This window comes from Protopterus annectens, chromosome 2.part2 (assembly GCF_019279795.1).
Source record: "Protopterus annectens isolate FY-2018-M chromosome 2.part2, PAN1.0, whole genome shotgun sequence".
Taxonomy (NCBI): Eukaryota; Metazoa; Chordata; order Ceratodontiformes; family Protopteridae; genus Protopterus; species Protopterus annectens.
The window spans coordinates 742,813,602-742,828,171 of record NC_056730.1 but is presented as its reverse complement, the minus strand read 5'-3'; the positions used below and the strand labels follow the sequence as shown (position 1 = coordinate 742,828,171).

At 38.4% G+C, this 14,570-nt stretch overlaps 1 protein-coding gene across 1 annotated transcript in view; it reads right to left on the bottom strand.

The window, feature by feature from the left end:
* KIAA0825 (KIAA0825 ortholog) overlaps positions 1-14,570 on the bottom strand; it is a 1,661,419-nt gene that overhangs the window by 1,362,164 nt on the left and 284,685 nt on the right. Inside the window, exon 3 of the mRNA XM_044064463.1 lies at positions 5,619-5,787. Within this exon, the coding sequence (XP_043920398.1) occupies positions 5,619-5,787 (169 nt within the window). The remainder of the gene's footprint in view (positions 1-5,618; positions 5,788-14,570) is intronic.

Sequence of the window (14,570 nt, the reverse complement as noted above, 5' to 3'; positions counted from 1 at the left end):
TCAAAACTGAAGTAGAAAAAGAGACTTTAAAAGAACAAAATCTTGAAACTAAGTTGTTTATGTTGTTACAAGCTACAAGGGCTAGAGGCTTAAATGAGCATATCCCTTTAAGACTGGCTTTACGGTCACGAGGTAGCTTCTAATATTTAACTGTTTTGTGAATTGTATTTTATTTAGATCTAATAAAGCACCCACAGTAGGTGTGAAAGAGCATCTCCCCTCTTTTATTGCATTAAGTGTTCATTAAAGTTTTTGAAAGTTTTAAGGTTTTTATTTCTCCGCTTTGCCGGTTCATATTCTATTTATTAATTTATTTGCTTAGTTCTGATCTAACCGTCTTTTTGCTTGCTGTTTGATTTGAATTCACTCCAGATAAAAGCATACTCACCAAACTAAATAAACAACTCAGAGGACAAATAAAGTCTACCAAAACCAAATTTGAGGTAAATCTGGCCTCTCAGACGAAGGACAACTGCACGGCATTCTTTAGCTATGTCTGCAACCTGAAAGGCAATACAGCATTGTGTGCAGAGCTCACTGTAAATGCAGCCACCTATACTCAGCCAGAAGCTATAGCAAACCTACTGGCTAACAAATTCCACTCCAACTTTACCCCTCTATCCCCCTCAACATTTCCTCAGGAAATACCATCAAATATAACTCCACCTATTACCACTAGGGAGCAGGTCCTTAAGGCTCTCTTGAAGGCCAAGAACACTGCATCAATGGGCCCAAACAATATCCCAGAACGTCTTCTAAATAACATGAAACATGACCTATCGAACCATCTGGAATTGCTATTTAACTGCAGCCTCCAAACAGGCTTCATGCCTCATGAATGGAGAACAGCTAACAGTTGTCTCTCTACACAAAGGTGATACATCTACAGACCCATAATTCTTATTAATCGTATATGCAAATCCATGGAAAGAACTATCATGGAAATGATCAATAATGACATAGGAGACATCTACATACTGGACCAAACCCAATTTGGTTTTGTCAAGGGCAGGTCATGCCTACTCAATCTGGTGGCCTTATCTGAGAAGGTCACCAAAGCAATGGATGAGGCCAAAACAGTGCACACTGTCTACCTTGACCTGGTCAAGGCATCTGACACAATACCCCACTCAGGCATTGTTTACACACTCAGGCGGTAAGGTACAAACCCTTATGTCACCTGGTGGACAGCCAGCTGGCTTACAGAATGGACCCAGGAAGTTAGAACTGGAGATTCCAGCTCTACAAAGAGGCTGGTCACAAGCAGAATCCCTCAGGGATCAGTCATGGGTCCGCTCCTGAAGTCATGGCCAGTGGCAATAGTCTCTGGCTGACTAAACTTGCAAATTAGGAGCTGTCACTGAATACCCCACCATCACAAATGTTCTCCAAGGAGGGCTGACACAGACAAGCAACTGGTGTCAGAGCCGTAAACTAAAGCTGAATGCCAAGAAATGCATAATAGTGTCCTTCAAGAAGTCATCCACCAGTTATAACTATCATATTAACAACACACCTCTAAGAGCTGACCCAGTAGTCAGGGACAGTAATCTAGTCTTTGACCATCATGAGTCTACAGTAGTGAGGAAATCATTCTATGTTGTGCAACTTATAAACAAAGGTATGGCATCTAGGTCCAAGGAAGTCATTGCTCCACTGTATTTGGCATTCATCATACATATCATTGAGTATGATGGCCTATTTGCTATGTACCCAACCAAGCATATTCAACAACTGGAGCATCTACAGTGGTTCCTCACTAAAAGAATACAGGGCGTAAGTAACATGTCCTATGCAGACCACCTCAAGGCTCTATCCCTGTATTCTGTCTCATACAGGCTGCTGATGGGAGATCTATGCCTGGCATACAAGGCATTTTCAGACTCTACTCTGATGGACCTCCTGCATATCCACAAAAAAACTGCACCAGAATTACCCATTCTAAAGACTTAAACTGCATGTGATGTAAATAGGACCTGCTGGAGAGATGGGTATGTATCCCAGACACTACCCTTTCTCTGGAACAGGCTCCCCATCCATGTGAATCAGAGTTCGTCCCTAATGCAATTCAAGTGTAACTTGAACAACTGGATGGGGATCAGGACATTCATCACTGGTTTGGCATCTGTCACTAAAGGACACATGCAGCCTGCTGTAAATGGTTCATTTCCCAGGCCTCTGTTTGTAAATGTTTTGTCTTCCAAGCCCCTGCTTACACTTATCAAGGGTACCAGAAATTGTCAGTGATTTGGGATGCATGGCTAGGCTTAAAAAGTTCCTTGTGGTTGTTAGCCTAGTAAAAACCTATGAATCTATGAACTAAATATTATCAATTAATTGTTACAGGTCAAAAATGACATGTTACAGAGATGCATATATATTCTTAATTATTAAACAAATGAGAAAAGAAACAAGATCGGTTGAACAATTAGCAGCAACTAAGTAGAGCTGCTACAGTACAGAAATAACTTATCTGCATTGTACATGTTAATGACAAAGCTAAATGTCTTAAATATCCACAATCAAGAGAACAGAGTAAGATATGTATGAGTATAGTTGCCCATAAAGGACAATTCCTGTGTCAGTCTGCAAGCAATTCTACTGGCAAGGTTGGGGGTTGGGTTTGGGCTGGGAGGAATTCCATGCTTTCATGGCTTCTCTCTGTTGGCAGATGGTCTCTGCAGCTCAAGACCTTCCCCTATTGTCTCATGACATTTACTTTTGAAATGGTTCTTTTACCACTTTTTGGTTTACCTTTTCATTGCCTGTAAATGAACAGTCCTGTTTTACGTGATGGCAATTGGTGAGGTGAAGAAGTTAACACCCTTATTGGGGCCCCAAAAACTAGCTCCTTATCCAACTGGACATTAAGGACTTCAGCTTTAACATCCTATGGCAGTGGATGAAGCCTCTGCCAGAAATGTCTCCCCTACTTTTTTTTTTTTGTTTCAAGCTTACCATGGATTTCATATACCCGGTTCATGTTTTGATTTTCTGGCACAGATCTCTAACCTTCTAAAAAAAAAAAAACAGTGTAAGAAACTTCTCTGTGTGGAAGATTTTCAGTCCATATATTTCTAGTTAATCACTGTATATCAATCAGATCAGACAATAGTAGTAGAAGTAGCGAACGTATTGCCTTGTATAAAATCACAGACTTAATACTTTGGTTAAATAAGATGTACCATTAAAGTACATTAGGGCTATATATTATTATGACAGCTACTAGGTAGGGCAGGACCAGCTCAAATGTCACACTGATGGGGGAAGGGATGTGAATTTAACATGTGTACCAATAACACTTTGTTTTATAGCACAGTTAACCACTCCCATGCCTGATAAAAGTATATATATTTAGAAAGCTTGTGAGGAAATTATTACTCTATTTTTGTTTTACTTGGATCGCTTGTCTGTGTACTTAATAAAGGATTTTCGACTGGAAACAGACTGCCTGCCTTGCTTGGATTACTTTCGATTACTTAGTAATGCTGTAGAATTATATATTTTCTATTATTACTTTTTGACTTGAGTTTACGTTCACTACTTCTACTACTATTGTCTGATCTGATTAATATACAGTGATTAACTAGAAATATATGGACTGAAAATCTTCCACACAGAGAAGTTTCTTACACGGTTTTGTTTTTAGACCCACTACACTTTAGTGGGTTGTTTTGAGACTTCGGGGATACCACGGAGATTACTTGTTTTTTTTTTAACCTTCTAAAAAACAGATGAGAAATTTATGGACAATTTATGGTTCTAGTGACCAAGTAGTCCAAATGGATCCTTATAACAGGCTAGTAAGACCACTACTGAAATACAATCACTATTTGCACAATTTAAAAAATATAACTTGCAATATTGAAGGTTATGATCAGATCTCCAATCATAATCAGATTTGTTATGTATACTTGACATGAATGTCAAGAAATTCAGCTTGATAGTGAAGCTAAAGAGATGAATCTTAATATCCATGTTGAACACACCTAACAAATAGGATCATGATTAGAAATACCGGATTTTAATTTTTTGTAGTGCATGGAACTTAACTTGCTCCCATATGCTACAAAAGTTAGAGAAAAGGTTTAGGAACAGTGTTTCACAGCTTTGAAGTTTGTAACACACTTAACTGCTGCCAGAAAGAGACACCCACCACAGAACTGTGCCAGAAAGCAGAAAGGCATTTATAATGCATTCGAGCACTTCATTCAGCTACAATAAGTCTGAATGAAGTCTCTGAATATGTTTTAAAGTTCTATGTAGTTCCTGCAGCTGTTCTGTGGTGGTCACTGACCACTACTATTTTTTAATGCTTAACAAGCCTCTCTTCTTCCCGATTTTGGAGCATAATCATGGTGCTGCAATGCACTACAAAATTACTAGTTACTACAAATGGAATCTTTAAACTGAAAGGAGATAAAATGCATGCCACCCAAAAATATAGAAAATGAAAAAGAAAGGTAAACTAACCGACACTGGCTCAATAATCTGAAACTAAGTGACTTTTTGTATTAAAAAGCATGCTTACATTTAACAATAAATTTGTCTCTAGAATCTGGTATACGACCATATTATAATACAGGAAAATAAATGGTATGCAGTAAAATTGTTCATTCATTCATTTATTCACTAGCTATGTGAATGAAATGGTTGATAATGTCTCTGTAAGCCAAAACCCATGAATAAAGGAAGAGGAAAAAAAAAATGAAACAGACAAAATTATTGAGCAAACTATGAACTGTTACTGTCTGACTGATTATGACAGCCCATTATATCAAGAAAAAAATCTGGCTTTAAGTTTTCAAACTGCAATGCAGCATTTAATGCAACTCTGAAAATGCAACACATGAAAAGATAAACTAGACTAAAGGTGCAATTTCCCAGATGAAGTGCATAAAAATAAAATATTCTGAAGGACAAATACATAGCTGAAAACAGTAATCGCTCTAACCCCTCATAGGTATATGTGCGGTGTATGCATGTCAGTCATCCTGTCCAGAGCTACTGACAAACACTGGTTGTTGGAATAAGCAAGCTCCAGCGCTGTCAGGATCCTGAACCGATAAAAAAAAAGTTTTAAAAATTAATAAAGGAGTGATTTACTAATTAATCCACATGGTCAGACTATCAAATAAACTATATCTTCCATGGTGGTCGATTATTTAGTTTTAGAACACATTTCTCTGCATTCCTACTAGAATACCTAAAAATATAACACAGTGTATTTAAGATGCTATGGTCTGACAAGGTCTCCTGTGCAGAACCATCAAGTACTGGGAGCCAAACTTAACAAGATAACCTACCCCTACAAAAAATGAAGTTGGATTATTGATATATTAGAGTTTTATGTCTTTTTTCTAAGTTGCCTTATTCAATATGGCCGAGGAGCAGTCTGCCCAATAAAAGCACATAACAAAGAAGTGTAGCAAAAACCTTTAAACTACCACATTTTCTTTAAGGTTGTACCATTCAATATCTATTACTCTCAGGTAATGATAATGCATAATAAACTGGCATTTGTGTTGTGAAACTAAGCATATTTCTTATAAAATGTCTACCTAAATTGTTTTTCTTTTTACAAAGAAAATCATGGTACAATCAATGATTGTATTTACCAGGCACTTCAGGAACTCAAGCAGTTGATCTGGATGAGTTGAAAGAGGTTTTCGAAAACTGACGCTGCAGTCTGTTAACCACTGCAGGGGGTCCACAACATTTGATGGAATTTCTTCTGAGCACAAATCACTCACTGCTAGCTGCAGATCTTTAAAATTTTGTTCAATGCTGAAACAAAGTGATATAATAGATTATTTTTACAGCAATACTATTTAATGTAAATTGCATGACACAAAATACTTCCTTAAACAGCTACTGTTTTGAGCATCAAGGTAAGTAAGACCAAATGGTGTGAAATAATACTGTGAAAATGGCAATCTCTAAATAAATATAATGCTGTACCCCAAATTATTTTGTAATAGACAAATTGAAGCTGCATTACACTTTACATCATTCATGGTTATGCTGCCCTTTCAGAAAGGTATTCAAGACACAACCCTGCTTATAACTTAAGAAACTTATTTGCACTTTTCAGCTGATTCATTTAATCAAGTAAGCCAAATAAAAAAAGAGGAAAAGATACAAAAGATCAATTGTGTCACCTAGTAAGCTTGTGGCAGACAGATTCATAATGAAAAACCGGAGAAACTAATACGCAACTATCATTTCTTGATTTACAACATTTAGGAAATTACACAATGACCCTTGCTTATGATCATATTTTTACAATGAGAGTTTTTTTTCTTTCTGTCTTCATGACCTTGTAAAGGACAGCATGCAGGGACTCAGGAGTATTATAATAAGCAGTCTAAAGGTGACCCTTACTCATAAAACTCTACAATGTATTTTTGTTACCAGGCAATTGTGTGTGTGTGTCTCTGAGTGTGAATACATCTGTATGCATGTATATATGTTTTAAATATACAGTTTTATAAACTTATCAAGGAACCATACCTCTTAACTGTCCAGAATTTCACAGATTGTCCAAATTTTTGTGTCATATTTTTGGACTGTTCCTCATAAAATCTGTGCTTTTAGCAAATTATTAAGTGCTGAAGTCACTAAATAATTAATGACAACCATTTCAGTTTCTGACTTCAAAAAATGTATGCCAATGCAAAACTTGTTATTCTGTTAACTTCTAATTTTTTAAGAGTTTTGTCCAGAATTCTTGCATTAAGAGGTATGCAATGAACAGGAACATCAATCAAATTACTAGTAACCTATGCAATAAATATGTTCCACACAAGTGAAAAAGTGCAGACCACGTAGAGCTCCCACATTCAATCACAGATCTGTTTTCCTCACAGCTTTCAAAACTGCCAAACATTTTTTCCCCTCTAACCTGTAATGGAAGAAGACTGCAGTTAACTTCCACATATTTTTAACAGAAAATTATTTCAAAAAATGAAAACAAGTGAGTCCAGAAATAAAAGCTTGCTGCCACAGAAACTTTAAATAAGAGGTCTCCACAGGAAAAAAAACTTGGAGCTAAAAAAGGCCAATAATGTTGCCAAAACTTAACATTTTTAGCTCAAATTTTCAACATGCCAACTAATGTCCTCTGCCTTAACTATGACACTGAATTTGTGCAAGTCTGACACAAAAAGTGAAAAGCGATTTGCAAAAAGCAACTATGGAACAACATTTGCAAATGAAATTTCATAACACCATGCAACGGGTAGAAAGACTACTTTTTTCGATATGCTTTTTGCTGCAGTGCCAGTTTACTATTAAGACCAGACCCACTGATTTCTCTGTCTAAGGTATTCACCTGGTGAAGCAGGATATGGTGCAGCCTTAGCAGTGATTTGTACCTTCAACTGCATCCCTATAATAAGGTCATATTTAGTATGGCCCTAACCCCCTCCCCCCAGATGGTGTACAAGAAACCTGCCTCACTGCAGAAGCCACTATATGCCTTTCTTATTTGACTGCATGCTCATGTGCACTTGCAACTAATAGCTTCATATTCTTTGCTTAGTGGACTAAAGCTTGCCATTGTGCTGTCCTGTGCATTGTCACCACTACTCTGCAGAGCTGTGGCATTGGGCAGACCCAAACCTGTCCTTTTCTGCTCAAAAAACAAACATAACCAGCCTTTTCCTTTTCATACCAGCTCTAACAGATGACCGAGTAGCTAAAAGACTCGGGCAGCCTTGGCTATAGTCAGTGTTTTAAACTATATGTAAACACTGCTGGTTTTGATAGGCAGAAAGGCTCCTAAAATAACTATCCTGAATATTTCATAACAGAATTCCACAAGTTAACAGGGGATAGACCTTGGACCAAATATAGATTTGAAAAAAATGTCTAACATTTTATTGCAATCCAGTTAGATGAAGAGCTTTACAAGGTCTACTGGATGCTGAAGTGGTTGGTCTGGGGTCCTTTTCTCTGTCTCAGACACTACTGATCCCACACTTGCAGGATGCACAACAGTAGAAAATGGGGTCCTCCTAACTTGAGCCACAATCAAACCCTCCTTGCAGGGGGTGGATACCAAGACTATATCCCTAGTAGACTCTAACAAACTTTTTCCTTATGCAAGGAGTAGCAGGGGCTAGATGTGAAAGGGGACGCCTTAGAAACAAAAACTGGACTAGCTCTCAGCTTCTCAAATTATAACCTGTTTTTGCATTCTTTCAAGACAAAAGGCTAGAAGGAAGTGCAAATCTAAAAATCCTTGGAAAGATGTGCCTTGCCAAAACAACTGACAAAGAATGTTTGTCCTGTGGAGAAATCGTACCTCAATACAAACATTTCTTGAATCTCTGCCTTTTTTCATTGCATTCTAATATAAAATGGCAAACTATATAATATAACAATACTTATCACAGATGTTATGCAAGACCACTTCCCATAAAAAAAGCAAAATTTGCTTACTGAAGACCACATTTGGTACAGCAACCATAATTATCACAGGAGAAAAACAGAAAACAGTTATACATAAAAGGGCACTAAGCAAAGTGGGGGAAGTGAAACCTGACAAGAACAGAGCACAAGACTGCCCAGAAACTAATTAAGCAATTAGTCCAAAAAGAACAGTCTGACCCAAGACCCAAAGAACTGCAGGAAATACCAAGCAAACACTTAAAAAATTCAAAAGGTAGCCTGAGGCTATCTAAAAGAGACCAATATCAACTGCAGCTGAAGACAGCTGGACAAGGTGATCCTGGTACAAGGAATTATGGGTAATGGGAGGGGCTTTGCTAGCCTGGAAAGTGTTTTGGGCAGAACTGACTAAGTGCTTAGCACTCTTAGTCCTACAGGGGATACAGAAGAAACTCCCAACATATCAAAAATGAAGTTATGTACTCACCATAACATTCCATGTGAGTTGTCCATCTAGCCTTCATTCGTACTGGTTGGGTTTGGAACAGATCCTCGGTTCTGACTAGGCCGCATTCTAACGTTCAAGGTCTTCCACTGGTTCATGGCTGTATTCCTATCCCATCATGCTCTAGTAAAGCTCCCCTGATCTTATTTCCTGATAACCACAGTTACTTAAGGTACTATTACAACATTTTGTAAAGACATAAAAGAAGGTCAGAAAACATATTTGCCAAATTAAAGAACCTCTTGGTCCTCCAGGAGTCATAGGTTGGGGGAAAGAGGGTGGGATGCAAGAATGAAGGCAAGATGGACAACTCACATGGAATATTATGGTGAATACATAACTTCTTTATGTGAAGTTGTCCTATCTCACCTTCATTCGTACTGGTTGGGACAGTGTCCCTAGCACCATTTTTCCTGGGTGGTTCACAGGAGTACATTCTTCAGGACAGTGGATCCAAAGGAGGCCCTGTCTCTGGAGGCCAAATCTATTTTGTAAAGAGTGATAAAGGTATGAGGCCTTGCCCAAGCCTCAGCAGCACAAATGGTATCAAGTGGTAGTCTAGTGCGAAATGCAGAAGAGGTTGCCATAGCTCTCATAGAATGACCCTTGACTTTATAGGGAAGAACTTTGTTCTAAGACTTATATATAAAGGTAATAAGATCCAAAAGCCATATTGAAAGTGTGACCTTAGAAACAGGAGCACTTTTCTTTGCCTCTAAGAATGAAACAAATAATTGATCAGATTTTCTGAAGTCCTTTGTTCTATGTAAGTAGAAACGTAATTGTCTATGTACATCCAGTTGGTGAAGCGTATATTCTGCCTTGTTGCAGTAGCTGTGAAAAAACACTGGTAGTTTTATGGACTGATGTAGGTTAGACTCTGAGCATACTTTCGGTAGGAAGGATGGGTTTGTTCGAAGGGATACTCTTATCTTTGTGGAAAAGCATATAGGGGGGCTTGATCAATAATGCTTTTAGCTCTGAAACCCTTCTAGCAGAAGTGATGGCAATCAACAAACTTGTTTTCCATGTCAAAAATTTTAGATCACACAATGATGCAGGTTCAAAGGGGGGGGGTGTCAAACAGGACAGAACAAAGTTTAGGTCCCATGGTGGAAGAGGGGTCTTTATGGGTTGCCCTTCAGGAAGGCTTTGCATATGTGTGAGACATCAGATTTGGGGCCAAATCACTTGTATGAAAATTAGATATTGCTGCTAGTTGCGCATGAATGGCAGCTGCAGTTGTGCCTACATTAAATAGTTTTGTTAGACATTCAAGAATAGAACCTACAGGAGCAGAAAAAGGGTCAATGTGTTTACTTAATGCCTAGGAAAAATCTTTTCCATTTACTCACAGATAATTTTCTCATTCAGGCCTTATGAGAAGAAATCAAGATATGGTTGACAGAAGGAGTAAGGTCAGGAAGCCTGGCTATATTTGGAATTGGAGCAGCTAAGCTGTCAATTTGAGGGTTTGAAGACAAGGGATAAGCATTCCAGACGTACAAGTCAGAAGGTCTGGAACTGGGTCCAGAACCCACGGCTCCTCCTGAAGATGAGGCCAAAGGAAGGGAAACCAAATTTGATGAGGCCAGTATGGAGTGATGAGAATCAGCTTGCTTCCCAATGAAATCTTGATGAGTGGATGGGTAACTGAAAAGTTCACCCTGGGGATCACTCCAGTGGCTCTACTTGACACAGGCAGTAGGAATGAACATCGGGTGGCATGATGCCAGGGCACTTCTATGGGCTAGGCTTGTAAAGGCTCCAGGGCCATTAGCCTAGTACACATCTCTGAACCTATGAACAAGAAAGGCTCAGACAAAATCAGAATATGTATTAATCCAAGAGATTTGAACAAAGCGTTACAGAGACCACATCATCCAATGCGTACAGTCGAAGAGGTTGCAGCCCTAAAACCAAATGCCACTGTTTTTTTTCTGTCTAGATGCAAAAATTTCACTTTGGCAAGTGATGCTTGGTCACAAATCCTCATTACTGACCAATTTTTGTACCTCATTTGGCAGCTATAGATTCCTGAGGATGCCATTTGGAATACATTCTACAAGTGAAGTCTTCCAGTGTGCAATGGAGCAAATTATTTCAGGTTATCCTTGTGCCATAATAGTAGATGATTTATTGGTTGGAGGCAATGGTGAAGCAGAGCATGACAGAAACCTTAAGAGTTCTAGACAGAGCACATGAAGTGAACTTAAAAGCTCAATCCTCTGAAGTGCAAATTCAGACTACCAGAAGTTACGTATGTAGGTCATGTATTTACCAGCACTGGCTTAAGACCATACCATTCTAAGCAAGCAGCTATTCTTGAGATGTCAGCATCATATAATCTCCAAGCTCTACAATGTTTACTTGGCATGGTCGACTATCTAGGCAAGTGTACACCAGACTTCAGTGAATTGACAGCACCTTTAAGAGAGTTAACGTGCAAAAATGTTACATGGTCTTGATTGGAACAGCACCAGAAGGCATTTGAAGACCTTAAGCAGAAAATTGCCATCTCACCTACATTAAGATACTGTGATGTCAATAAACAAGTCACTCTTTCTTGTGATGCTTCAAAATGCGGTACTGGCACAGTTATTCTTCAGGAAAGCAGACCAGTAGCCTATGCATCTAGAACACTTACCCAAACTCAGATACAGTATGCTCAAATTGAGAAAGAACTTTTGGCAACAGTATTTGCATGTTCAAAGTTTCATTTTATTTCTATGGTCGAGCTACTCAAACTGAAACTGATCACCAACCTCTAGTTACTATTTTAAAGGCTATGCATTCTGCTCCAGCAAGATTACAAAGAATGACGCTCAAATTGCAAAAGTACAACTTCAAAATGGTCCATACAAAAGGAAAATGTCTTCATTTGGCTGACATCGTATCCAGAATGCCCAGAAATACAATGGAACAGCTTGACACACAGAATTTTGACTTTGATGAAATGGAAGTGCATAATTTTTCTGCCATGAGACTTGATGAGCTGAGAGATCATACAAAGACTGATCCAATTTTGCAAATGCTCAACCACTACATTAATGTTGGATGGCCATCAAAGCAATCTAGTGTACCATCTGAAGTGCAAACCTGTAAGATGGCATTATTTTCAAAAGTCCTAAAATTGTTGGTCCTGCTTCCTTACATGAATACATCCAGATTTTGCATTCTGGTTACCCAGGTTCCAAATTTACCAAACAAAGGATGACAGAACTAGAATTTTGGCCTTCACTAATGAAAGACATTGATAAAGGTACCTTCTTGTTCAGTATGCAATACTACTAAACCACATTTGCAAAGAGAACCACTTCATCTGTGTCAAGTTCCTGAACTACCTTGGTCAACGGTTGCAACTGACATATTTGAGTGGAACAATTAGCATTATTTAGTACTGGTAGACTCTTATTCGAACTGGTTTGAGATTGACTTACTCCCTAATCTAACATCCACTACTGTTAGTTGAAACATCATTTCTCAGTCCATGGTAATCCACATTTACTAGTCAGTTATTTCAGAAATTTGTAAGAGAATGGGACTTTGTACATGTTACTAGTAGTCCAGAATACCTACAATCAAACGGACTAGCTGAACGTGCAGTGTGGAGTGCAAAGAAATTGCTTGAAAGGTCAAAGTGTGACAATACTGATATCTTTTTGAATCTACTTAATCTCAGAAACAGACCCCGTGATGATATACTTGGCTTACCTGCTGAGAGACTTCTATATAGGGAAACCAGAACAATAGAGTCTATTAGTTCTAGTTTATTGTGGCCTAAAGCTAAAAACAGTAAAACCATCAGAGCCCAACTGTTCAAGAAGCATTCTATCCAGAAGTCCAGTTATGACAAATCGAGCAGATTTCTTCATCCATTGAAAGAAGGAGAGACAGTGAAGATAAAAACGGCAAAAGGTTTCAATCAGATTGGTCAGGTGACAGGTGCATGCACCAAGCCAAGATCCTACTTTGTAGATTCTGAGGGTGTGGAGTACAGAAGGAATTGCAGGCATTACCTTCTTGTACCAGAACTGTTATCGCAGCGTATAGACTCTTAAGTCTCAGAATCACTCAAACATTATTCCTGTTCCAGAACATGTCATATCATCTGATTCAAGTCCTAAGAATGTTCCCAACACTCCATAGGTTGAACACTCTAAAGAAATGAGTCCAGTTGCTGAGCCTGAATCCCAGTTTTACATCACATGATTTGGTCACACGTCCAGACCGGGTGTGAGATACATGGCGACTTGGACATAACTGTATATACGTACATTGTTTTGTATAATGCACGACAAAAAAGCTATTTGTACTACTTGAACGTAAATTAATATCCCCTGTATTGCATTGTCTAAAAAAAGGGAGAATGTAAACCACAGTTGTCTAAGAAGCACAGAAAGTGATGAACATGCACATACAAATAACGGGCATGTCTTGTACCTAGTGCCATTTTGAAAGTGCAGCCAGAGAGTAAGCATGTGAGAATGAATGTAGTTTGTATATAAGCTACCCAAGTTAAAGTTAATAGCTATAATCATAATGTGTTTGTATATAATAAAGCTGAACATAACCCATGAAAACTCATCTATCATACTGAGACAAGATGAGCAACAATAGGAATGACTGCAATTAGGGATACAGACAATAGGCAAGAGGGAGCTTGAAATTTAATGGAGAAAACTGGTAAAAGAAACAATGTATTGGAAGCAAATAATTAGAGAGGGAAAGGTAAAAGAATGGGAAGAGGCCAAGAATTTATTTGGACCGCAGAATAGAGACTGCCTTCCCTATCAATGATTGATATCAGAGTATAGACAAAGACAAAGAAATAGGAGGATCTTAAGTGAAAGACCAGCACTGATAGTTTTTAGTAGAATCTAGAACAGAAGGTGCTGTTAAAAAAGGAATAATTAGTACAGCATACAAAATATTGCATAACTATCAGACTCGATCATAGGAGAATAGAAAGGATTGGGAAGAGAGACTGGATAATATGAAACAATGGGGGGTATATGTATGTCTCCCAAATATGCAACAAAGTCTATAACATTTAAGATCTTTGCTTGGAAGTGTTTACCTAGGTATCTTTATACTCCAAATTGACTCCAAAGAATTTTTCCTCAGGTAGACAGCAAATATTGAAGGCATGATGGGGAAGAAGGAGGTAATTAGAACAAGCTTCCTATTCAAGTAAGGCAGAGCCTTTCCCTGACCTTCCTAAAACACACTATGGATCAATGGATGGGGAATCATAACTTCAGTCCTTTGTTGGAGCACATGTCCCTTATGGACAGAGACAGCCAGTAAAATACTCAAAGGCATAGGCACAAGCCTAAGCCATCCTCTAGACCTTAGGGATTAAAAATCGAGAAAATCCAGGTAATATTGGCTAGGCTTGTAAGGGCTCTTGAGATGTTAGCCTATTAATCTCCTACGAACCTATGCAGCCTAGCCTAGTCTATAGCCCCAAAAGCACCTTAGTCAATACACTATTAACCGCTTGTGCACAGCAACCTTTTAGCTCACCCAGTAAAGGACCTGTCATCATAGATATGCTCTTTCTGAATTTCTCCACAGCCAGTTTAGTGGATATGGGTATACTGAGACAATGTAATGATTTTCTAATGTTCACTGATGACCATTTAATCCTCAAAGAAACAAATACAGT